The sequence below is a fragment of the Nerophis lumbriciformis genome, linkage group LG19, assembly GCF_033978685.3.
Source record: "Nerophis lumbriciformis linkage group LG19, RoL_Nlum_v2.1, whole genome shotgun sequence".
In the NCBI taxonomy this organism is placed as follows: domain Eukaryota; kingdom Metazoa; phylum Chordata; class Actinopteri; order Syngnathiformes; family Syngnathidae; genus Nerophis; species Nerophis lumbriciformis.
The window spans coordinates 14,453,270-14,480,499 of record NC_084566.2 but is presented as its reverse complement, the minus strand read 5'-3'; the positions used below and the strand labels follow the sequence as shown (position 1 = coordinate 14,480,499).

Sequence of the window (27,230 nt, the reverse complement as noted above, 5' to 3'; positions counted from 1 at the left end):
GTCTTGTAGCTTTTCAGCCCTTTGGCAATATAATCATTCTTCACCACTCATGCAGGTCCTTCATATCAAATTAAATATGTAGTTTTAGTACACAAATCAGTTACAATATTAAAATGTTTATTTGTTCCTCTAAGCTTCAAAGCTAATAGTGACTAGCGAACTAATCACTATGAGCTTATTCGACTCGTCCCTCGTTTAGCAGCCTCTGAGGGTCAACATGTTGGGAGAAGTCTTCATCGTAAAAGGTAAAACTGTAATGTTATTATATATTATGTCTTATAAAGGTTTTCCGCAACATAAAACATGTAATATACTGTATTTATCCACTACTATCTAACGAATTAGGTTTTCAAATGCCATTGTTGTTTCAATATAACTATGCGAATTGCAAATTAAAAACCCCAAAACCAAAGAGGTTAGCACTGTGTAATTCGTAAATAAAAACGGAATACAATGATTTGCAAATCCTTTTCAACTTATATTCAATTGAATAGACTGCAAAGACAAGATATTTCATGTTCGAACTGAGAAATTTAATTTTTTTGCAAATAATCATTAACCGAGAATTTAATGGCAGCAACACATTGCAAAAAAGTTGTCACAGGGGCATTTTTACCACTGTGTTACCGGTACATGTCTTTCCTTTTAACAACACTCAGTAAATGTTTGGGAACTGAGGAGACCAATTTTAGAAGCTTTTCAGGTGGAATTATTTCCCATTGTTACATGATGTACAGCTTAAGTTGTTCGAGGGTCTCTGTTGTGGTATTTTACGCTTCATATTGCCCCCCACATTTTCAATGGGAGACAGGTCTGGACTACAGGCAGGCCAGTCTAGTACCCGCACTCTTTTACTACGAAGCCATGCTGTTGTAACACGTGGCTTGGCATTGTCTTGCTGAAATAAGCAGGGGCATCCATGATAACGTTGCTTGGATGGCAACATATGTTGCTCCAAAACCGGTATGTAATTAATGGTGCCTTCACAGATGTGTAAGTTACCCATGTTTTGGGCACTAATACACCCCCATACCATCACAGATGCTGGCTTTTGAACTTTGCGCCTATAACAATCCGGATGGTTCTTTTCCTCTTTGTTCCGGAAGACACGACGTCCACAGTTTCCAAAAACAATTTGAAGTGTGGACTCGTCAGACCACAGAACACTTTTACACTTTGCATCAGTCCATCTTAGATAAGCTTGGGCTCAGCGAAGCCAGCGGCGTTTCTGGGTGTTGTTGATAAATGGCTTTCGCTTTGCATAGTAGAGTTTTAACTTGCACTTACAGATGTAGCGACAAACTCTAGTTACTGACAGTGGTTTTCTGAAGTGTTCTTGAGCCCATGTGGTGATATCCTTTACACACTGATGTAGGCTTTTGATGCTGTACCGCCTGAGGGTTTTCAGCCTTGCTGCTTACGTGCAGTGATTTCTCCAGATTCTCTGAACCTTTTGATGATATTACAGACCGTAGATGGTGAAATCCCTAAATTCCTTGCAATAGCTCGTTGAGAAATGTTGTTCTTAAACTGTTGGACAATTTGCTCACGCATTTGTTCACAAATCGGTGACCCTCGCCCCATCCTTGTTTGTGAATGACTGAGCATTTCATGGAAGCTGCTTTTATACCCAATCATGGCACCCACCTGTTCCCAATTAGCCTGTTCACTGTGGGATGTTCCAAATAAGTGTTTGATGAGCATTCCTCAACTTTATCAGTCTTTTTTGCCACATGTTCCAGCTTTTTAAAAACATTTTGCAGGCATCAAATTCCAAATGAGCTAATATTTGCAAAAAATAAGAACGTTTTCCAGTTGGAACGTTAAATATCTTGTCTTTGCAGTCTATTCAATTGAATATAGGTTGAAAATATTTTGCAAATCATTGTATTCTGTTTTTATTTACGCTTCACACAACGTGCCAACTTCACTGGTTTTGTGTTTTGTACCTATGCATTACTTAAATAATCGCATGACTTTTACTATGGTGGGAAAATAAAAATGAGCTCAAATGATCCTCCTTGGTTTGCACTGTTATAGACTAGTGCTTGGTTCTCAGGGAATTTCTTATTGCAGCAAATGAATAGGTGCGCTTGAACCATCATGCCCCCCTCGTGAGCGCCATTGGCGGCGGCGTGCTGTCCTCGCTGTGGTCACCGCTCTCCGCGCAACCGTGCAATTCACAACGGCCTCCCAGAATAGAGCCGCTCACATAGATCCGCCCTTTCCCATGATTCTTCAGGATGTTTTTTATGAAAGTGAGCTATTCTGCTTTGACGTAGCTTTCACTTAAACATTTAAAATAAATAAAAAAGGGAACTCCTTAATGCAAAGATGCGATTTTTCTCCGTCTGCTTGATTCCGAAGCATTCTTGTGGGATATTTACAACCCTGCGTTCTCATGTAAACACGACATCCGAGTGGAGCTTTGTGGGAATTCTGCATCTTCTTCCCACCAGCCTGGTAGACGCAGCGAAACCCTTCTTCCCCATAAGCCGGTCGACCCGAGGAAGCCTAAAAAACGTTTGCCACAAAAGTGCTAAGATGCTGTGTGTAGGGAGGGGGGAAAAAACTAATTTACTTCAATGAATTCCCCCCGACCAATCAGTGGCAGTGTGTGTTTATCCCTATGTGTGAAATAAGAGTAGGATTTAAAGGCAGACCAAAAAAAGGGTGTAAACCAGGGGTCCCCAAACTTTTTGACTCCGGGGCCGCATTGGGGTAAAACAATTTGGCGTGGGCCACGCTATATATATATATATATATATATATATATATATATATGTGTGTGTGTATATATATATATATATATATTATACTGTATGTAAATGTGTGTGTGTGTGTGTGTGTGTGTGTGTGTATATATGTATATGTATATGTATATGTATATGTATATGCCGCCCTTAACAGCAGGCCCGGCCGACCTGTCTGACAAGCCTGTAAATGTGTGTTGGTCATGTATGATGTCTTTTTGTTATTTTATTTTTTTTGTGATGTGTAATGTCTATTGTTTAAATGTACGCCAGTGACAATGAATTTCCCCAAGGGGACCAATAAATCTAAATCTAAATCTAATCTAATATGTAAATGTGTATATATGTGTGTGTATATATGTATATGTACATGTCCATGTATATATATATGTATATGTGTGTATATATATATATATATATATATATATATATATATATATATATATATATATATATATGTGTGTGTGTGTGTGTGTGTGTATATATATATATATTATATGTAAATGTGTGTGTGTGTGTGTGTGTGTGCGTGTATATGTATATGTAAATGTGTATATATGTGTGTGTATATATGTATATGTCCATGTATATATATATGTATATGTGTATATATGTATATATATATATATGTATATATGTGTCTATATGTATATGTGTATATATGTGTTTGTATGTGTATATGTATATATATATATATATATATATATATATATATATATATATATATATATATATATTCATTCATATATATTCATTCATATATATTCCTATATATATTCCTCGCGCACTAATTGACTTAAAGAGCGCACTTGCTGCATGTCACGTTATCGATGGTAATATGCATTTTTAGACAATATGATTTGCCTGAGTGGCTAGGAGACGGTAGAAAATGGACTAGTAAGGACAAATTAAAAACAAACAAAAAATAAATAAAAAATAAAATAAATAAATACAATTTCAATATTTTTTTTTACTTGGGAATTCCCACGGGCCGGATTTTGGACGCTGGGGGCCCGTATCCGGCCCGCGGACCGTAGTTTGGGGACCCCTGGTGTAAATAGACAAACCACTACCTTTGTAGAGAACAGCTGGAAACGTTTGGAAGTTGGTTATTAAAGGAGAAATACTTAATAAGTGCATTTTTTCTCTCCCTTATCAGTTACTGGATAACCATACAGATTTGTCATATAACATAGTTTCTGCAGGTAGCAGCAAATCTAATTAAACGCTTTTTCATGCAACTTAAAACAAATGTAGTGCCCATTGTTACATAGTCAAAAACATACAACACCTCTTCCTGAGGGTGTTTCAGTGTTATAACTTCACCTTTATCGTTAGTTTTTAAGCCAAAATGCGTCCATTCTCCCTTTTCTGTCTACACACTGTGTCTGCTTGTAAGTACTACGTGATTTTGCGCTGCCGAACATGCTCCTCTGCTTGTAAAACCAGCAATGTTATGACATGACGACGACTGGGGTGCGGGGAGAGGGGGACCGGTACTTTTTAGAGGCGGTATAGTACCATGAATTGATTTACGTGGACCCCGACTTAAACAAGTTGAAAAACTTATTGGGGTGTTACCATTTAGTGGTCATTTATACAGAATATGTACTGTACTGTGCAATCTACTAATAAAAGTTTCAATCAATCAAACAAAAACCCTATCTATACCCTAGTGTGTATAGACACAATTGGAAGCATGTGACAATAATAATGGTGATTACCGGTAGGTAACAAGTTTATATCAACTATGGCCAATTTGAGCACTAAATCATGACATACTGTATAACAGTGGCGGGCCGTGCATTTCTCACCTAGGCCTTCCGTGATGTCCTACTTAGTCCGACTTCACCTCTCAAAATACCGTAATTTATGTCACCACATGGCTGGAGATACTATACAGAAACACACTTGCACACTACTGGGCATTGATCCCCTCAAAAGTGTACAAAACATATATTATAACCGCATAGGAGTTGAGATGATCAAATACTTGTTTCCAATGATAAGTACTGTATTTTCCGGACTATAAGGCGCACTTAAAATATTTTTTTTTCCTCAAAACTCGACAGTGCGCCTTATAACCCGGTGCGCCTAATGTACGGAATAATTCTGGTTTTGCTTACAGACGACCTCGAATCAATTTTATTTGGTACATGTTATGTGATAAGTGTGACCAGAGTAGTCAAACATAAGCGTGCGTGTAGACTACACTATGATGGCAATATGACTCAAGTAAACAACACCAAAATGTTATATGTTTCATTGAAAATATAGAACATTACACACGGGGCTCATAAATTTATCGAAATGTTTTAGTATGACTTTGGTAAGCTATGGCGCCGCACCGCTTGATGGATTGTCGGCGCATTAAACATACGAATATTATTACGGTGTGTGTATAAGGTAAGACATTATCTGGTGTTTTGTTTTGCAATAATAGGCAAAAGCAACTTTGCTTACCTTCTGGTACCTGCTGATTTGTATTTGGGATTTGCATAAATCCTGAAAATTTGCGCGTGTCCGCCTTTGTAGTCCGTGGAGACACCGTAGTCGATACGCTTCTTCTTTTTCTCTACCTTGTTATGGGACATTCATCCTCCGTTGTTGCCATTTCTAATATAAAGTAGTGTAAAGTTCTTTATTATATCTGTCAGTAAACTCGCCATGAATGCGCGAAAACATACCGGTGTAGTGACTTTACATTATTCACCCAAGGAACTTTAGTTATTAGAGAGTTCCGGTCTGACGTTTTTTCACGGGGCACATTTCCGGCGTTGTTGTTGTTTCCGGATGAGGAGATGCTGCACCGTTATTGATTGAAGTAAAGTCGGAATGTCATTAAAATAGTTAGCTCCATCTTTTGACACTTCTTCCACTCCCGTCCTTGCACGCTACACCGCTACAACAAAGATGACTGTGAGAAAATGCTGTCGAAGGTGAGCCACGTAAATAAGACCGCCCACATAACGGCGTATTCTGAAGCGGCTGTCAGAAAACGACTTGAAGATGATCTGTAAAACATAATCTATGCAACATTTTGACCAAATAACCAACATTACATGTTATGTAGACCACAAGGAAGTGTTTTACATTTAGAAAAATAATTATAATAATATGACTCCTTTAATGTGTCTTATAATCTAGTGCGCCTGGTATATGAAAAAAGATCGAAAACAGACCATTCGTCAGCAGTGCGCCTTATAATCCGGTGCATCCTATGGTCTGGAAAATATGGTATATAAACATATTTTTGCGTAGTGTTAGAAAACATTAAGCTCCCCCATTTATTATATTTCAACGAGAATAGAAATGTGAGAGGTCTATAAGCATATTTAATAAAGCAAAAAAAAACCATTACGAATATTTTTTAAACAATCCTCATTTACCCAGGGCTGCAAAAAATGCTGAAAGAGATTATGCAAACATGTGTGTGCCACCGCTTACATTTCAGACATTTTTCCCCACCTAATGTTGGTTGGATATAAATTTTACTACTTTAAGAGTGAGTTAGGTTCCACTGTTTTGTGAGCATATTTTCTAAGTGGGCAGCAGTAACAGCACCATTATATTTCCGAGCGACGATTTTAGCACACGGGATGTGGGCATTTTAGGAATTTACAACTAAAGGATGTTTTTTTTTTGTAATTGCATAGTGGTACATGACCAGATCGCCTCCAATTTGAGGGCTGGGTTGCTATAAAATATCCTTGGTAGATTATTCATCGACCGACATCATGACGGCAATCAACAAAGACTTTGGACCACTTGCTGTAATGCTTTCATGGGTTTGTTTGAAGCCAGTCTTTAAGGAAAAACATGATTATGGAACCCCGTAATTGAGCTTGGTCACATCTGTTTCTATGGCAGGAATGTGATTGAATGACACTTGGGAGGAAAGAGAAAACAACTAAGCTGCTGTTGTAGAAAGATTGTTTTTGACTAAAAAGTGAACAGTTTGGAGGTGCAAGGAATGTTGTTTTCATTCTCTGTTCCTTTACTGGGCAACATTTTTTCCTTCTTTCTTTTCTTCGTCTTCTCCCTGGTGGGGTAGTCCCCCATTGCAGGGCAAGAGGTCAGGTTACTGCCTTTCCCCAGCCCGCCTCCGTCCTCTAAACTCCGCCTCACGTGTTTACATTCCTCTGCCCTTATTTGGCGATCGTAAGCCCCCCCCCCAATTGCACTCCTTGTGTGGAGTGCAAACACTCTCACCTTCTCAACAGAGAGAGAACTCACTCGATCTCCAGTGATTTGACCCTGAACGTTATCTGGCGGGGAAAAGCCATGTCCGCCTGCGTGCCTTTGCATGGCCTGTGCTCCTCCTGGCTTCCCTGGAGATGTGGATTCTCTTGTGTGTTTACCTGGATGTGGCGATAAAGGTAGGAGTTTATGGGAGGAAGAGAGCGCAATGACAGGGGAGAGATGGGGCAGCAGGGAGGGGAAACATCTGTCTATAAAGCAGCTTTCACCTAGCTCGCCGAGAGGAATGTTACGAGGGGGATTTTACTGGAACGCTCCGGGTGGAAGGCCTGAGCCGAGCCAGCTCGGCAAGTCCGGAAGCACGTTCCACCGGTGGGTTTGTGTAAATGGGGGGTAAGTCATACATACAGGAGCTTTTTGAGCAGCAGGAGGAGGAGACAAAGGAGGAGGAGGGATAACATTATCATGCGTGTCTGGTATTTAGATCCTCTGGTCAGGGTGTGAGTGAAAAGGCTTGAATTTAATGCGGGAGATTTAGAGAAAAGCACGAGAAACGCCTCTGGGGAACCAGAAAGAAACCTGGAACATAGTTCTTCTGGTTTTAACCCAAGGTTATCGTCTCCGCCGTGATGAATGTGACTCGGGCTGGCCTCAAACGACTGACCTCTGGTTCTTTTCCCGTGCGGGTCCAGGATTAAAGCGGTTGTTTGGACATATGCCGGGGTCAAGGGGCAGTCTGCGGGGAGAAGGGTGGCTTGATCACAGCAGGGTGAGGAATGTAGGGGTCAAAACTCTAAAGACCGGAGTCGTCTGACCCTCGGCTACACACAAGGAGAAGACACTGGAGGTCTGTTACATAACCTGAGCATGAAGATTACGGTGTGTGTCCCGCCGCATACTCTGTTAGATGCCTAATGGGAGGCAAGGAGTTGTCGTGGCGACAGCATGCAATAGGAAATAACTTGTACTGGTAATTACAAAAAGACAGAATTTGGTTGACAATTAGCAGCTTAGAATACGAAAACAAATCACCATTCAACCTTGTCTTAGAATGTGGTTGGATTTGGGATATGGTACATTTGAGTAACTATTAATTCAATCGGTACTGCCAGTATGTAGAGTATTTCATCTTCTATAAAGTATCCTGCAACAAACAGATGGACCAAGATATACAAGAGTATTTATACTGTCATTATATCTTTGCAAAAACAACAATTCTGATGATGTCTAAGATTTATGTTTTTGTTTTTGTTTACAGCACCTCGCTCTCAAAACCTAAGTCAGGATAAACCGTCTACCAAGAGTAACCCCAACAGAATAGAGGCAACGCTGGGTCGAGGGGCCTGCACTACCTCAGCTACATCCAGTCCTGACCACAGCGACCACGCCCTTTCGGTCAGCAGCGATTCTGGCCTGTCAAGCACCTCCCTTTTGGTGGACAGACCCACACCTTCGTCCATTACTGTCACCTCTGCAACCATCCGCTCCAACAAGGGTCCCAGCCAGCAGGAGAAAGTCCAGCTCAAACGGCTGTTAAGCGGAATTGGAGTTGAAGACCCCTCGCTGGAGGAGATGGAGGATCCAGTCCCACCAGTGGCCATCCATCAAATAGTCCCAGCGCAAGTGCACATTAACGGTGATCCCCGTTCTCAAGAGAGGGAGACTGACATCCTGGACGATGAAGTCATTACAGGGCATGACCTGCATAGTGTGGACAGCTTTGGAACATTGTCATCATCCTGCCACAAGAGCAGCCAGAACTCCCTCCTCTCTGATGGCTTTGGTAGTCCTGGAGGAGAGGAGCAGCAAAGCCAAAGCCAGACCCATGTTCACCACCCTGTACCTTCTGCCATAGAGGACTATGAGAGACATTATGGTGAAGCCAGAAGGGTCCATCCTGGCTCTAGGAGCAACCCGGTGATCACTTCCAACCCAAGTAGCACTTCCGTGCCAAAGCAGCACGTCTACAGACAGGGAAGCTACTCCACACATTCATGGGTCCGCCAACAGCAGATGGTTGCTGCGCAACAGCTCATCTACATGCCTGAGGATGGAAATGAGACGGAAAGGTACCCAGGTAACAAAAAAGGGAGTAGTTCACCTAAAGACGGCTTGTCCATGGAGCGGCAGGACTCAACTTCTCTGAGATGTACAACTCCTCATAAAGAACAGGCATCGATCAACAATAACAACAATAACAAAAGGGATGAGGAGTTCAAATCTCTGACGATTGACATTGACAACTCCATAGACCAACTCAATCAGCTCATCATGGACCTGGATCCCGCGTTCATGCCTCGCTGCGGCCAAAGCGGGTCCATGAAGAGGAACGGTGGCAACCACGTAAACGACTCAACTTCCAAATGCTCAAACGGCATCGATGTCAGATTCAGTGACAAAAACACACAACAGACAGGTAAGACATGTCAAGAAAAGTGTTGCTGTGGTAGAAGTAGCAGTTCATTGAACTTTACAACAACCCAACATTAGCGTATTTTTCTCCACTGCAAAGTAAAGTGAGCAGCCTTCTCTCTTCCCTCTGTCTCCCCACCTGGTGTGTTTAAGTGGAAGAAATAGCAGGGTTGTTACCAGCTTTTCAGATGTTTTCAGTATGTTTCGCAGGTTGCCACGCTGTTGAGGCTTGTTCGTATTTAGTAGCTATCTGAAAGAGGATCAGCACATCACATGAGGAGAGGGGGGCAGACCTGTTTGAACAAAGGGTTTATAAACAGATTCTACACATTAAAGAGTAATAATATTAAGCCACACCAATACAGGTAGTTGAAAAGAAAATGTTCAATGTACTTTAGCTTCTTCTCTGCCATCTTTTGAAAGACTTTCTTCAAAATTCTCTCCGGTTTAAACGGCCTAATACAAATCAAACTTCCAACTCCCAAGATGTGTATTCAACATCAATTTGATCCTCGTTCATCAATCTCCTGCTGTCTGTTGTCACGCCTTATGGCTGTGGAGTTTGATTTATATTGAATCGCAAAACCACCATAATTTGCATAACACACTACATACATAACTGTCTGTCCGACTTCGCTAGCAACTCTCAGCCAGACGAAATGTCGTTACCCGCAAAGTTGACAATGCCAGAAAGATCACAGATGACATCTTCTTCAAATTACGGCCATTAAGACCTAGAAAAACATCAGGGTTATTGGGTTTCAGTCTCTTAACATCGCAAATAGTCATTGACAGCAGCAAAGCACTCAGTCTGTGTTTTTAGCTGAAGACTAATGAGGCAGAGAGAAAGGCAGTCATCCATCTGGTCATGTGTGAATCACACTCCACTATGTATTTGTGGTTGGCAAGGACGGGGGTGATGGTTGGCCTGAGGAATTTCCAAGGCAGGAACTGTGGGCCTGAAGGCAAATATTTTTCCATTTGATTCCAAGTCATACCTGTCTGTGCATATCAGCTACACCAAAGCCTCTCTTTGAGGAGAAAAAGGCTTAAGACCAAAGCTTATTTCGAAAATAACCTCTAGGAAGTTTTGTTGTTGTCTTGTATCATGTATGTATATGGCTGTTAGTGTATAGCAATCAAACCTTCATTGGACATTTAATGACTTTTCCAACAGATGTTTTTGTGTTGCCCTAATAATGCAGATACTGACATGATAACTTCATGGCCTGAGTGCTAACTTGGGTAAAGTCACTATAATCACTTCAAGGATATATTATATATATATATATATATTATATATATATATATATATTATATATATATATTATATATTTCGAAAATCCTCGAAAAAATTGTCGCACAGCAGCTAAATGAACACTTAGTGTCTAACAATCTCTGTGAACCTTTTCAATCCGGTTTCAGGGCAAATCACTCTACGGAGACAGCCCTCGCAAAAATGACTAATGATCTACTGCTAACGATGGATTCTGATGCGTCATCTATGTTGCTGCTTCTTGATCTTAGCGCTGCTTTCGATACCGTCGATCATAATATTTTATTAGAGCGTATCAAAACACGTATTGGTATGTCAGACTTAGCTTTGTCGTGGTTTAACTCTTATCTTACTGACAGGATGCAATGCGTCTCCCATAATAATGTGACCTCGGACTATGTTAAGGTAACGTGCGGAGTTCCTCAGGGTTCGGTTCTTGGCCCTGCACTCTTTAGTATTTACATGCTGCCGCTAGGCGACATCATACGCAAATACGGTGTTAGCTTTCATTGTTATGCTGATGACACCCAACTCTACATGCCCCTAAAGCTGACCAACACGCCGGATTGTAGTCAGCTGGAGGCGTGTCTTAATGAAATTAAACAATGGATGTCCGCTAACTTCTTGCAACTCAACGCCAAGAAAACGGAAATGCTGATTATCGGTCCTGCTAAACACCGACATTTATTTAATAATACCACCTTAACATTTGACAACCAAACAATTACACAAGGCGAATCAGTAAAGAATCTGGGTATTATCTTCGACCCAACTATCTCGTTTGAATCACACATTAAGAGTGTTACTAAAACGGCCTTCTTTCATCTCCGTAATATCGCTAAAATTCGTTCTATTTTATCCACTAGCGACGCTGAGATCATTATTCATGCGTTCGTTACGTCTCGTCTCGACTACTGTAACGTATTATTTTCGGGTCTCCCTATGTCTAGCATTAAAAAATTACAGTTGGTACAAAATGCGGCTGCTAGACTTTTGACAAGAACAAGAAAGTTTGATCATATTACGCCTATACTGGCTCACCTGCACTGGCTTCCTGTGCACTTAAGATGTGACTTTAAGGTTTTACTACTTACGTATAAAATACTACACGGTCTAGCTCCGTCCTATCTTGTCGATTGCATTGTACCATATGTCCCGGCAAGAAATCTGCGTTCAAAGAACTCCGGCTTATTAGTGATTCCCAGAGCCCAAAAAAAGTCTGCGGGCTATAGAGCGTTTTCTATTCGGGCTCCAGTACTATGGAATGCCCTCCCGGTAACAATTAGAGATGCTACCTCAGTAGAAGCATTTAAGTCCCATCTTAAAACTCATTTGTATACTCTAGCCTTTAAATAGCCCCCCTGTTAGACCAGTTGATCTGCCGTTTCTTTTCTTTTCTCCTCTGCTCCCCTTTTCCTTGAGGGGGGGGGGGGGGGGGCACAGGTCCGGTGGCCATGGATGAAGTGCTGGCTGTCCAGAGTCGGGACCCGGGGTGGACCGCTCGCCTGTGCATCGGCTGGGAACATCTCTACGCTGCTGACCCGTCTCCGCTCGGGATGGTGTCCTGCTGGCCCCACTATGGACTGGACTCTTACTATTATGTTGGATCCACTATGGACTGGACTCTCACAATATTATGTCAGACCCACTCGACATCCATTGCTTTCGGTCTCCCCTAGAGGGGGGGGGTTACCCACATATGCGGTCCTCTCCAAGGTTTCTCATAGTCGTTCACATCGACGTCCCACTGGGGTGAGTTTTTCCTTGCCCGTATGTGGGCTTTGTACCGAGGATGTCGTTGTGGCTTGTGCAGCCCTTTGAGACACTTGTGATTTAGGGCTATATAAATAAAGATTGATTGATTGATTGATTGATTGATTGATGTATATGGCTGTTAGTGTATAGCAATCAAACCTTCATTGGACATTTAATGACTTTTCCCACAGATGTTTTTGTGTTGCCCTAATAATGCAGATACTGACATGATAACTTCATGGCCTGAGTGCTAACTTGGGTAAAGTCACTATAATCACTTCAAGGAATGGTAGAATATATATCTGGATGTTATGAACTCCTGTTTCCATGCCCTCACAGTGAGCAAATTAATTAGCTGATATCTTTGTGGAAATAGTCCCTCGCTAGTTTGTTCGTTAATGTGCACTGTCCTGAATAAATCTACAAAACATCTGCTGCACAGACTGTAAATGAACCAGATTAAAGCATAGTTGCTCATTTTCATCAACGACAGTTTGTTGCAGCCATGTAGGGCACACAATTCAAAACACAACTTTATACTATCCATCGATCCATTTTTCTGCCGTTTAGCCTCACTAGAGTCTTGGGTAAGCTTGAGCCTATCACAGCTGACTTCGGGCGAGAGGCTGAGTATGCCCTAGGCTGGTCAACTTTATACCATTACATTGTATTACAATTAAGAGGGAAACAAAGAATAACAAAGAAAAAAAAACCTCTAACCAGCTACGAAAGGACCAAGTGACCACCATCTGGTACGAATGACAGCAAACAGCGTGATTAATGATCCCTAGTATTAGCGCTACAGCATCATTAGCATTCTACAGGGTTGAGAAGGTCCGTAGCCCACTGGGAGGGCTCAAATTAGCACCCTGGTGCTGAGTGGTGGCACTCTTCAGGGTAGTTACACTGACACTTAGCGTTCCCCCTCCCCCCACACACAAAAACTCTGCACTCCCTGGACCACCAGGTAGATCCCCAGCATTCCTCAGCTGTCCTCTCAGAACATGACAACGATCTTTGAGAAACCAACCTGCAAATCATCAATCTCAAGGCCCGTTTACTCATTTGCGAAGAGTATCGGATTTTCTGTCACTGTACTGCTCAACCATATTTGATGAAGGATTAAGGCTTCATTAAATGGTTGGTCCTCGCCGCTTATTTCCACTTGTTTATGCCTAGCTGTCCAGTCCATTGAAGGTCATGGGGAGGTCACACGATCTCTCAGCCGTCAAGGAAGTGATGTCACGGATCTCCCAAGCTTCTGTAGCTCAGGTTGGGTGGCACCAGAGTACAGTAGCCAGAGGGTGTACTCCCCCTGTGTGCCACAGTCTCAGGTAAACTTAACACCATATCTTTGCATCTCACCCTGTTCTTTGCGGTTCCAAACAATGTGTCTCGTTTTTTTTTTTGCAGCTTACAATGTTGTGCAGGAACGACAGTATTGACTACAAGGGACAGGGCCCAGACACGGACAGCGGGGTTGAAGCCGGGTGTGACGTCACTCCACCAACACCAGCCTTCCCTATATCTCCACCTACACCGTATGGTGAGCCGCGATTGACTGTTCTTGTGTGTAAAAGACAGTCAAAAAGACTGCTTTGATAATACAAGAATGGTGTAGATTGGAGGTAGGGACATACCCACATGCTTCTGACAAACCAACCAGTGGAACTTCTCCCTGTTGGTTTGGTTTGTTAAGAATGATTAGGAGTTAAAGCCCAGATAGGAGAGTCAATTTAGTCCATCCATACACCTAGGGGGGCCAGAATTCCAGTGTAGAGCCTATGTCAACTGGACTTGCCAGAAACACCCTACCAAGAAGTCTATCATAACAGATGTACTTGGTTTCTCTTGATCCACATTTGTATCAGAACCAAAATCGAAATTATTAATTGATGTGTAAATATTAGAAGTGCGCATCTCTACCTCAAATGGCGATTTTATATGAATCTCAATACATGGGTTATGATATGATTCACTAACAATATTTTTTAAAACATTATGATTCAATGCGATAAGATGCAATTCGAAGCAGATGGAAGCTTTGCATGGTGAAAAGAAAATGAAATGTATCGTGTCAGAACAATGTCATGTGTTTATATTTTAAATAGACACATACAAAACAGGTGGTGTCTGCATTAATTATGAGCAAATCATAGAAGTATCAACTTCAGGGCATTGTAATCCATAAACTTAAAGAAAAGAGAATGTAAATAAAACACTTTTGGAAAAGCCACCAGGTATTTATTGTTGTTTGCTCAAGTAGCAACAATTAAATACAGAAAAATGCAATCAAGCAAGTAGATGTTATAACACCACAGTAACACAAGTGCAAGATACAATTAGGCGCCACCATGTAAAGCAGGGGTGTCAAACGTAGGCCGCATCAGACACGCGAACAGGTTTTATCCGGCCCGCGTGATGAGTTTGCTAAATATAATAATGAGCCGAAATTTTTGAATGAAAGAAACTGCTGTTTTAAATGTGTCCACTAGATGTCGAAATAGCAATTCTTTGTATCTTTGTAGATGATGCTACATATGTAAAAAACAATAAATCACATGATGTTCGTGCACCAGTCGAGGAAAATGAGCAAACTACATAAATAACATCCTGCAATTTCCATCCATCCATTTTCTACCGCTTGTCCCTTTTAGGTTTGCGGGGGGTGCCGGAGCCTACATCCTGCAATTTGATTTTGATATTATTTTTTTATCTTGATGGATTGAAAATTAAGACCAGTGAGTTGACTGATGAACATTATCGCATATATTATTCAGAAAGTATAAATATAGACAAATAAAGATACAATACTATTGCATGTAAGTGTAAAAAAAACTACAACAACATTAATTTTTAAACAAAGAAAATCTGAAGTTGTCTTTATTTGTAAGTTATCGTGCCGTGATTTTACCAGTCCGGCCCACTTGGGAGTAGATTTTTCTCCATGTGGCCCACGATCTAAAATGGGTTTGACACCCCTGATGTAAACTAAACAGCAGCTTCAGTGTAGAAGCTCAAACACTTTATTTACTATTTCGAATGCATTAAAAAACATACATCCGCCGTCATGTCTTTCATAATGATTGTGAACGATGGGCAAAATTCCCCCAAAAAGTGCAGTTCCCCTTGAATTGGCGTTCACTTGAAACTCTTGTTAGCGTGCGTGACTTTGAGGGACTTTTAAGGATGAATTGTTGTGCTACAAACTTGTGTGTTACGTTGCTTCTTATTTGTAATTAATCTAAGCTGATTTGTTATGTGTATGCAGCGGCAGCCGAACCCAATGTGATCGCGTGTCATAATTATGACGGTCAAAAAATACCGCTATAGTATCATTCGCCCAGAATGTTCACGGTCCAGGAGGACCGACCCAATTAGAAACTAGTACTAATAGTACTAACCTCGCAGAGTTGTGGCTAAGTTAGGGCTAAAAGTCTTTCAAATCAGCGTATTTGTCTTGCCAGTTGGTAGCTCTACTAGCATTAGCATCACTAGCTCCCTCATTGCCAGCTTGAGTGTCTCCATGCCATCACAACAGGTGGGTGTCACAATAAGTCGTGCTGCCGCTACTTAATCGCTGCCATTTTCCAAACGTTACATATGGCCATACTTTATTCCAACTGACCATTCTTTTTTTCCCCAACTTTAACCACACTTTAGTTTTGATATTGAGGGGTGCATTGTTTTTAAACTCTTTCGGTGCTGTCTGACATGTTGCTCTGTCGTCAGTCGCAAATGAGAATGTTGTTCTCGTATTATGTCATCACAGAAATCTCGCAAGATTACAGCGGCCATATTTGATCTACAACCAACCGATTCATGACTTTCCAACTGGAAAACGACTGATGCATACTAATAATAGATCGATCCAGAGGCTCGCAAAACGATGCATTCATATCTCTAAAGTAAAAATCGGTTATCGGTTTGTACTGATTAACATTTGCACCCCTAGTAAATATGTTCTGTAGTTTCCGCTGCATGTATAGTTAGGTAATTTGTTAAACGTGCTTTGTTTTGTTTGTTTTTTAGTGAAAAATATGTCGGAATTCACTCATGCCTTCCAGCAAACACCATGTCTTCGCATGCAGTCTTTTGGAGCGGACAGAAGAGACCATGGTAAGTTCGACTGTTGTACTCTTGATTATTGCATGATTTTATCTGTTATGTCTGCTCTGTGACGACACGTTGTGCTCCACCATTTCCTCAGACGAGTTTTTACAAGGAGGTCATTTACAATTATGGTTTTAAGAGAGTGAGAATGACTGAAAACAAAACAAAAATATAAACTTGCAAGATCTACAGACCGATCTTTGCGTCCTACGTTTGGGTTTTAGTGAACGTCGGCTTAATTTGAAAACCTCTTCAGACTATACAAGTGTGATTATTTCAATATATCCTTTTGGTTGTTGTGGTGCAAGACACTCTGCTTTACCAGATTATTCTCAGAGATAGGAAGAGAGACACACGCATATGTGGACTTCAAAGATAATCCCTTGATCGTGTTTTAGAGACTGTCTGCCAGTGCACTCGTCACAGCAACATCATAAATCTACAAGTAGCCACAAACAGACAGATGATATTGCTATAAATCCAACTTGTTTTTCAATTTGACTCAACTTCCCCGCATGGTTGACTCGTTGCCATTTGCGGCCTATAGCTGTTCCTCCTTAGCTTCGTAAGGCCTGGGAACCGATTGTACCCCCGCTGTGCCTCTTAAAACCAGGCATCCAGGCTAGAATCTCGGCTACATTCAGTCCTGACTCATCACCATGGTTACTGTGGGCCAGGAAGCGTGACACAAAGAACAACGTTTTTGCCCCCCTCTTCAAAGTGGCTGTGTACACAGTGGGAAATAGGAACAAGAAGAAACCAGCGTCTCAACAAGAAAATCAAATGCTTTAGATGCTTAGAACACTTTAGCTCCTATCTAATGATGTCAGACAGCTCAATTGTATCTGATTTGTGACCGGAGTAATTGGTAGCTGCTTTGATGAAGATTAATGACCTGTGGTTTCATTTAAACCACAATATTGATTGGACTCAATCCACAACTCTTCTCTCACTGCAGTATTTTCAAATTATATGGCTATTTTGTTGTATTTTTTTATAATTTGCTTGTCCCTTTCACAGAATTGCGGGGATATCCAGAGATGATAAATCACTCTGGAGTTAATGTGTCAAATTCCACTATCAACTGCCACAGGACACTAAATGCTGCACACTCTGCCTCCGTTGTTGTCTCCCATCAGAGGACAGACAGGTAGAATTCCATCCAGTCCAGTTTGTAAAGATATGTATGTGGGTAATCAGAGGGATTAACCGGATCTTGTCTATTTGAAGTCCATTAGTTAACCAGGCCTGTCAGGGTGACCATCAGACCTCGCTGAGCAACGTCTCTTCCTCCAAACAATCCCCGCAGCGCTCTGCATCACTGGAATATGGCCACCATCATGTCCACCCGGCGCCTAATGCCCATAGTTCGCCTCGTAGCAGCCAGCAAAGCCGTATGGATCGCTATGCCTTGAGCCGCAGTCCAGCCCAAAGTTTTGAAGAGCAAGAGGACACTGGTCGAGGTTATGGTTCGGATTGTCTGGCTGCCACCTTGTCTCTGCTGGGAAACGGTGGTATGGAAAGGGATATACTCAACTCTTTGGATGGGAATCACTCGCAGCTCCTCCAGTCGCAAACCCCACATCTGCCTGAAAAGAAGAGAGCTTCCGACGGGGAGCATTCGCTGCGAACAGCCTCTCCGGCGCTGAGTGGGTTCTCAAGTCCGCACAGTGGGAGCTCGCTGAGTATCCCCTTCCCTAACATCTTGCCAGATCTGTCTGCTCATTTGCAAGGAACAGGCTCACTTCTGCCAGGTGAGATCTTGAACTAATTGCCTTAAGGAGGTACCATGGCTTGACCAGCACTCTAAATTCACAATTGGCTCATTTGTCTTGCAGATGTACTTACCAGCAAGCAGGTTACTGTTAAATTTGTCCAGGACACATCCAAATTCTGGTACAAGCCTGACATATCAAGAGACCAAGGTAAGCTCATTATAAGTCTGAGTCAGGTTTGTTCGTCCAAGCAAACTCAAAATCATCATGTTTCTTTCCCACAGCCATTTCAGTCCTAAAGGACAAGGAGCCAGGCTGCTTCATTGTGCGGGACAGCCATTCCTTCAGGGGGGCCTACGGGCTAGCAATGAAGGTGGCCACACCTCCACCTTCAGTTCTCCAGCAGACCAAGAAAGGTATGGAATGCAGCAGGAAAGCCCTATTGTTCAGGTTCTTCGGGATTTCCAGCACATATATACTCTTGTGTTTTGTGTCTGGGTGAGGTTGTTCGCTTAGCCAAGCTAGCTTGGAGCCTGGAAATTCTGGACTGGGGGTTGGCTCAGTTTGGGATGGTCAGCTACAGATTGTAAAGTAAATTCCGGACTATAAACCGCTACTTTTTTGCTGCGCTTTTCACCCTGTGACTTATTAAATGGAGCTTCCATGCCATTCCAAGAGAGCACAATCCCCCTGATAGAATGGACTCTCTCTGATCCTTCTAGCAGACTGAGGTAGTAAATCAGCTTTGGAGGGTCCGTTTTGGAGCTGGTCAGTTGTTAAAGGGTTTCTCACAGTTTCTAGTTTTAAACGTGAACTAGGTTAAGCTCCCACATTTGACACCCTGCCCCTAAAAAAATTATATTTCTCTAAACAAGCAAACAAGTGGTGTGCCTTGTAAACTCCCAATTAAGTTACCTCTGCTCAGTCTCCTGGTCGCAGGGCAATCCTGGGAATCACTCCCCTTGCCTCATTTAATGTTACAGTCCACTTTACTCAGCTGCACACTGCAACCTGAGAGTCTGGCTTTCTCACACTGTACGTCTCTTCTTGTCATTGCAAGGAAGTCGAACAGACCACTTTTGCCCGATAGTCTAAGAAGAACAGCTCATGTTTAAACCTTTAAACAAAGGATGTGCTGAGTCCAAGGTCTGCTCCCATGCCAAGGCCTTCTCCTGGGAAGCTCCCTGTCCCACATAGAGAGGGATTATAGAAGGCTGATTGTTATTGTTGAGAGGGGTTATTTTTGGAATGAAAGACATTGAGTCAAAGATTCTCTGGAAATGTTCTAATGCTAAACAAAGGACTGGGTGCTGTACATGTTTGCACCTTTGTGGGGTCACCAGGAATGCGCATGACCTTTTTGCAAGCTTCATTCCTAACAGCACATACAAGCGCAAAATGAACCGACATACTTTTTGGCAACCGCTCATTTGAACCCCACCACACCTGTCCCTTTGTTGCCTCCATCCTTTGGCGGTCCAAAGGCACCTGTGGTGACATCATGACACGGTCTCCCCCCTCCGCACTTTCAGCTTAGCCCATTGTGGTTCCTTAATAGTGTGAAACCCAACCCATCTTAAGGAGCGGGTCTTTCTCTAAACCTTTGTGTCGAGACATTCCTCAGCTCCTCCCTCCCCTCTCCAAGGCGCCTCAGTGGAATCATAATCTCATTCATCTCACGAGCGGGAATAACTTTCAGTGTCTCTCAAGGCCGGGAAATTTACGCGGGCGGTCTGCTCAGAGCATCTGTTTTTACTGCAAATGGCTACGTTGAATGGGCCAGTTCTTCTAAAACAGACCGCTGACTATTGTTGATGAATTAATTATCTTTGTTTTTGTGTTTGTGTGACAGGCGGAGATCTTTCTAATGAGCTAGTACGCCACTTCCTGATTGAGTGCACGCAGAAGGGGGTTCGCTTGAAGGGTTGCCCCAATGAGCCCTATTTTGGTGAGTGGCTTAAACAGTGACGTCATTTGGGATTCAAACTAAGGACTTCATGCGCAATACTGCCCTCTTTTGGTCTTGAGTAACTCTTACAACCACCCAAACATTTCTCAAAACCCAAATAAGAAATATTTGTTCTCATGTACTGCAACATCAATGACAAACAGCAGGCATTTAGACATTGTAAAAGAGTTAACAGAAGCGCACATACACAATTTGCCCGATTACATAAGAAATACGAAAACTATTCTGACCGACTTTGTAGAGGAGTGGTTTAACGGCCAATGAAGAACCAAATACAGTTTGATAAGAGAATGGATAGAAGTACGGTACAGGAAATTATTTCCATAGTAGCACACCTGTCTGTCATCCACCATTAACCAGTAAGTAGCCTGCCAACTACCAAACAAACATAAATACTGTACATTACAACTGTCTTTTTTGTACTGTCTCAGCGGAGGTCTACGTACTTCTCAGTGACATTCTAGTTTCATGTTTTTTAAGTAGTGTTAAAATAATATGGCCTAAGACTGCAACAAATTATAAACAAACATTAATTAAAAAGGTATTTGCTGAGAAAGCATGAATTTAAAATTACCCAGATACTCAATTTGGGCCAATCATATTTTATTGCAAAGGAAGTGTTTTATTTTATTGGTTTTGTTTCACTATATTATGCAAAACCAACTTTTCTTACCTTCTGGTACCTGCTGATGTGTATTTGACATCTGCATAAATCCTGAAAATTTGCGCACGTCAGCCACTGTAGTTTGTGCCGATACCGTAGTCGATAAGCTTCTTTTTCACTATCTTCTTGTTATGGGACATTCATCCTCTGCTGTTGCCATTTCTAGTATAAAGTAGCGTAAAGTTCTAACTTATATCTCGCTATGGAAGTGCTAAAACATACCGGTGTAGTGAGTTTACATTATTACGAGTTCCGGTCGGATGTTTTTTCACAGAACACATTTCCGGCGTTATTGCAATTGTGAGCCACGGATGAGAAGATGCTGCTCCGTTATTGATTTAAGTAAAGCCTGAATGTCATTAAAACAGTTAGCTCCATCTTTTGAGACTTCTTCCACTCCCGTCCTTGCACGCTACACCACTACAACAAAGATGACGGGGAGAAGACGCTGTCGAAGGTGAGCCACGTAAATAAGACCGCCCACAAAACGGCGCATCTTGAAGCGACTGTCTGAAAGCGGCTTGAAGATGATCTGTAAAACATAATCTATGCAATATTTTGACCAAAGAACCACCATTACATGTTATGTAGACCACAAAGAAATGTTTTCAATTTAGAAAAAAATCATAATATGACCCCTTTAATGCGCCTTATAACCCGGTGCGCCTTTTGTATGGAAAAAAAACCTGAATAGACCTACTCATTGCAGTGTGCCTTTTAATCCGGTGCGTCCTATGGTCCAGAAAATACGGTAATTGATACAATACATGACGAAAAGAGATTATTGTAGCTTGAGTTATAAATAAAAAAACTCAATGTATTTTCTAAGCAAAATGCTGTTGTTGTTGTTTTTAACAGGAAGTTTAACTGCGCTAGTTTGCCAACATTCAATTACTCCCTTGGCTCTACCTTGTAAACTCATCATTCCAGACAGAGGTAACAACTTGAAAATTTTAAATTGTTTTAGTTTTTGTTTTTTTTTAGCTTCAACTGTTGATTATTCCTGTCTGACTTGTTTGAAATGGCTGCTTTAGACCCTCTAGAGGACGTTGTGGAGAACACGCCGCAATCAGTCACCAACTCTGCTGCAGAGCTGCTCAAACAAGGAGCAGGTAACAGATGTTCTAAGACACTTGGATTCAGTGACTGCATGTGAAGGAGATGTAAACAACTATTGTGTCTGTGCGCGCAGCTTGTAACGTGTGGTACCTGGGCTCGGTGGACATGGAGTCCCTGACGGGGGTCCAGGCGGTGCAGAAGGCCACCGGTATGACCTTGGGCTCCAACCCCCCTCCAACTTCCACGGTGGTCCATTTCAAGGTGTCCTCACAGGGAATCACCCTCACTGACAACCAGAGGAAGTAGGTGTCATGCACACACAAAACAATCCTTTTTACAGCACCTAACATCTTTTGTCTGCTTTCTAGACTTTTCTTCAGGAGGCATTACAACGTCAACACTGTCATATTTTGCGCTTTGGACCCTCAAGATAGAAAGTAAGCACAAAGTCAAACAAATCACTGCACAATACAATGAGAGTCAATACAATAATGTTGTAAGGACTAGGCTTTTTGTGGAAGATTGTTGGTGGCCCCTTTTTGGTCTTTATTATTACTCGTGTAACACGCTAGAACTAGTGACTTTTATAATACAATCACGCCACATCGCGCTTTGAAGTCTGTGGCTTGTAAAGGGGACTATGTGGGTGTTACTTCATGTCTAGACGGCTCTAGTAATGTTGAAAACCGTATTTAGAAAGTCATTGTTATGCTCCAACTATACAAATATTACAGTTATAATTAATCATTCAAACTTCACGGACAGCCCTGTAAGTAATTAACAGCGATAATCGAGGGTTTGTTGTATTACTCTTGGTGACAAGAAGCACATCTGGCTACGGGAGCCTCAATGTGTGCACAAAGGACACAACCGACAAAAATGCAGGTCAAGCCATTTATAACTAGATATTAAGAAATAATGTATTATTTATAAGGCACAATATTTTATGGTGGAACAGCGGTTAGTGCTTGTGCCTCATAATAAGAAGGTACTAGGTTCGATTCCCGGGCTCTGGGTCTTTCTGTGTAGAGTTTGTATTGTGACTGCGTGGGTCCTCACCCGCTTCCTCCCACTTTCAAAGAATAGTGTGTGAATGTGAGTGTGGCCCTGCGATGACAGGGTTTCCCGCAGCGCTTTGTTGTTAAGGCGGCCGCCTTAACAACAAAGAGCCACCGCCTAAACTAAAGTCTTAACAAGCTGCTCCGCTTAGTTCTGCCTCTGCCTCTGTCAGTAGTCTCTGCAGCACCCAGCATTGTCCCACCCACAGAACCATCTGATTGGTTACACGCAGAGCGGTAACAGCCAATCAGCAGTGCGTATTCAGAGCGCATGTAACAGCCAATCAGCAGTGCGTATTCAGAGCGCATGTAACAGCCAATCAGCAGTATGTATTCAGAGCGCATAGAGTCAGTGCTCCTGCGGTGTGGTGAGCAGAAAGTTGTTTAGCAGGTGAGCGTAAGGCAGCGGACTCAAATTATAATAAACACCTCCCAGTCAACTACTAGTAACATCACGTTCTAGAAACATAAGCGGCAGCTCAGCTCGCTCGCAGTCCTTGAGGTGAAGGCTAATTAGCTTTTAACGTAACGTTAGCTCTTTTTGCGGTGTGTGTGTGTGTGTGTGTGTGTGTGTGTGTGTGTGTGTGTGTGTGTGTGTGTGTGTGTGTGTGTGTGTGTGTTACGGACAGCAAAGCCCTGTCTGAGAGAAAGACAAGCATTATTGACCTACACTTAACAACTAAGTTATTTCTCTTGACCTTTTTCTGTGTTTATTGAGCTGTGTTGAAGCGGCAAAAAAGGACATTATGTTAAATGAAGAGTTTCCTGAAGCTGTCTCTGATAGTTGATATAATAATGTAACAGCATCATAGAGCCTACATGAACTCCATGGTTTTCAGGGATAAATAGTCTCTCCTATTGCTATTGTACTATTTTTTCAGCTATAGTTACATTAATCATTAGTAATGTAGCAGCCTAGTTTTGAATGGCAGGGTCCCTGCTATCACATGTGGATAAAAATATAACATTTACATAATAAAAATCAACTACAGGTTTCCCAAATGCTGTAATAAATTAAGCATTTTTAACTCTTTTTTTCAAACGCTTACTCACAGTAAGTCATTATTTTGACTTAGTAAGCCATTATTTTGATTTAGTAAATTAGTAAGTCAAAATATTGACTTACTAAGTCATAATAATGACATACTTAGTATCTCAGGTAACTAGGACTGTTTTGTGTATTGTTTTTACTTTACGGAAAAAATATCGAGATATATATAGTATATCGGCATTCAGCATATGGAGCGGAAAACACAACCAAAAATTGTAGGCTTCCTCACGCGACGAAGCCGACATACGTCACCACAGTTTGTAGTTTAATGCCCCCCCAGGCTGTGGTGGCAGCAATGAGATGGAGACGTGATGGCCACAGGTCGAGTTATGCTGTTCCTTACACCCACCCACCCCCTTCCCCCTGGAGAGACACCACCTTAACTAACAAATTTTCAGGGGGAAACACTGGATGAGGTGGCGACTTGTCCAGGATAGGGTTGTACGGTATACCGGTATTGGTATAGTACCGCAATATTAATGAATCATATTCGGTACTATACCGCCTCTAAAAAGTACCTGTCCCCCACTCCCCGTCGTCGCCACATTGTGTCATTGTTGGTTTTACGAGCAGAGGACCATTTTCGGCAGCGCACAATCACAGAGTACTTACAAGCAGACACAGTGTGTAGACAGAAAATGGAGAATGGACGCATTTTGGCCTAAAAACTAATGATAAAGGTGAAGTTATAACACTGAAACGCCCTCAAGAAGAGGTGCTTTAAGGAATGGCTAGCTAGCTCGTGGCTTAAGTCCAGCCGCAGTCGGCAGTGTTTTAGCTACTTCTAAATCACTAATCCTCGCCTCCATGGCGACAAATAAAGTACGTTTCTTACAAGTATCATCCCTGCAGGACGAGGAATAGCTAAACATGCTTCACTACACACCGTAGGAGGATACAATAGCTCACCGGCGTCACAATGTAAACAATTGCATGGGTGGATCTACACCTGACATCCACTGTAATAATACCAAGTACAGGAGCGTATCTAGTTGATACCACTATGATTATGTCGATATTTTTTATCGTCACAAAATATTTTTTCTTTTTTTTGAAAATGTATACTATGTTTATAAACTCAGGAAATACGTCTCTGGACACATGAGGACTTAAATTATGACCATTGTATGATCCTGTAACTACTTGGTATCGGATCAATACCTAAATTTGTGGTATCATCCAAAACTAATGTAAAGTATCAAACAACAGAAGAATAAGTGATTATTACATTTTAACAGAAGTGTAGATAGAACATGTTGAAAGAGAAAGTAAGCAGATATTAACAGTAAATGAACACGAACAAGAACATTTTCTACCACTTGTCCCTCATAATGTTGACAAAATAATAGAATGATAAATGACACAATATGTTACTGCATACGCCAGCAGCTAAATTAGGAGCTTTTGTTTCCTTTCGTAATAATAAAAGACAAGTTGTATGTAGTATGTTCACTATTTTATTTAAGGACAAAATAGCAATAAGAAACATATGTTTAATGTACCGTAAGATTTTTTTGTTAAAATAAAGTCAATAATGCAATTTTTTTGTGGTCCCCTTTATTTAGAAAAGTATCGAAATACATTTTGGTACCGGTACCAAAATATTGGTACCGGGACAATCCTACTCCACACTATTGATTGGGATTGCGTGAGGAAATCTCTAAGACGCTCTCCAAGGTAACTTGTGGTGCATTTCCAGTTGTCAAGTATTTTTCAGCAGGGTAAAACTGCAAGTGATGGTTACTTTATTGAAGTATGAGGAAAATATTGCAAACACATCTCACTATGATGCATGACGCTTTTCCCAATAAAGTAAGATTGGATTCATTACTTAGTGCAGGTGTGCTTCATGATTCAAAATATCTGTCCTTTTTTTCATTGATAGGTGGAAAAAAGATGGCTGTCCATCAGCAAAGTAAGTAAAATGATGAAAAACGTAAATGTCAAAGCTGCTACTTACACGTTTCTGTGCTTGAACACAGGATTTTTGGGTTCGTGGCCAGGAAAAGCGGCACTTCCATGGACAACGTGTGTCACCTATTTGCAGAGCACGACCCCGAGCAGCCAGCCAGCGCCATCGTCAATTTTGTGTCCAAGGTGATGATTGGCTCCCAAAAGAGTAAGTAAGGGGCCCCTCCCTCACCTGGAGAGACAAAGAACTGGAAATAGCAGGAATATTCTGCTGACAGTGAACTTGTAGGACTTCATTTACACTGCAAAGGCATTCACGTTGTTGATTCATCTGAACACTTCCCCTCTTGCTAAGTGTGTATAATTTGCTTCCATGGGATACTCGCCGTGCATATTTGATCTATGCAACATAAAATTCTATTTTTTTAAGCCTATACTTACACATGTGTGAGCATATAAGTCTTCCTTTTATTAAGTTGTATGTGAATGTGATCACTTTTAAAGAAAGAGTGCGAGAGACATAAAAAAAAAGGGCAAAAAAACCTGAAAATAAATATTTTAAGTAAACCCCTTAATATATACTATTATATTTGTCTATTTCTTCCCTGACATGAGCTGGTTGCAAAATAAATTCAAATACATTTGTGTGAGCAACATTAAAAAAACATTAAATCTTATTTAATATTTAATGGCAAATTCTGAACTAGCCCTTTTAAATCACTTCATAACAAATAATTGTCAATGTTTTCCCCTTTAGCTGTTTAGTCCTATATGGCGTCCTCTAGTTGAGGCGTGTCTCACACTTGCAATTGCACAAATAAAGAACCATTCCTCCCATATTCGTTTGTATATTATGCATTAAAACTTGCTCTTGAAGCTATATTATCCATTTTTTGTGTGGATGTTGTGTAACATTTATTTGCCATGTTCTTTTACCACAATGCTAACAAAAATGGCCATGTGTATCTGTACCTCATGTATACTGGACCTGTGTTCACGCATGTCATCTTTTATTATTTGTATAATGAATGTTTTTTTTTTTTTAATGTGTTCTGTAAATAAACAATAAGAAACACTTATACCCCATATTGGTTATTTTTGTACATTTTTATGACTGTGTTTACTGCAGTTCAGGTTGTTGCCACTAGAGGCTGACATAAACAAGGTGCACTTAACTGCTCAGCACAAGCCTGGGCAGGTTCAGCTCTTAATGATCTGAGTAGAGGATAATAGGGAGGGGAAGTGGAATGAGCTCCTCCACCTCTTCTCTAGTGTCCTTCTGCAGGTGGTGAAA

At 41.4% G+C, this 27,230-nt stretch overlaps 1 protein-coding gene across 1 annotated transcript in view; it reads left to right on the top strand.

Annotated features, from left to right (window-relative positions):
- Positions 1 to 27,011, top strand: part of LOC133618807 (tensin-3-like) — a 68,228-nt gene extending 41,217 nt beyond the window's left edge. The window contains exons 13-27 of the mRNA XM_061979539.2: positions 8,212 to 9,369; positions 13,576 to 13,730; positions 13,810 to 13,942; positions 16,429 to 16,515; positions 17,530 to 17,659; positions 17,740 to 18,263; positions 18,348 to 18,434; positions 18,509 to 18,640; positions 20,077 to 20,172; positions 21,716 to 21,793; positions 21,892 to 21,969; positions 22,050 to 22,218; positions 22,285 to 22,353; positions 25,911 to 25,940; positions 26,008 to 27,011. Coding sequence (XP_061835523.1) covers positions 8,212 to 9,369; positions 13,576 to 13,730; positions 13,810 to 13,942; positions 16,429 to 16,515; positions 17,530 to 17,659; positions 17,740 to 18,263; positions 18,348 to 18,434; positions 18,509 to 18,640; positions 20,077 to 20,172; positions 21,716 to 21,793; positions 21,892 to 21,969; positions 22,050 to 22,218; positions 22,285 to 22,353; positions 25,911 to 25,940; positions 26,008 to 26,152 — 3,071 coding nt within the window. The 3' untranslated portion in view covers positions 26,153 to 27,011. The remainder of the gene's footprint in view (positions 1 to 8,211; positions 9,370 to 13,575; positions 13,731 to 13,809; positions 13,943 to 16,428; positions 16,516 to 17,529; positions 17,660 to 17,739; positions 18,264 to 18,347; positions 18,435 to 18,508; positions 18,641 to 20,076; positions 20,173 to 21,715; positions 21,794 to 21,891; positions 21,970 to 22,049; positions 22,219 to 22,284; positions 22,354 to 25,910; positions 25,941 to 26,007) is intronic.
- The last annotated feature ends 219 nt before the right edge of the window (positions 27,012 to 27,230 follow it).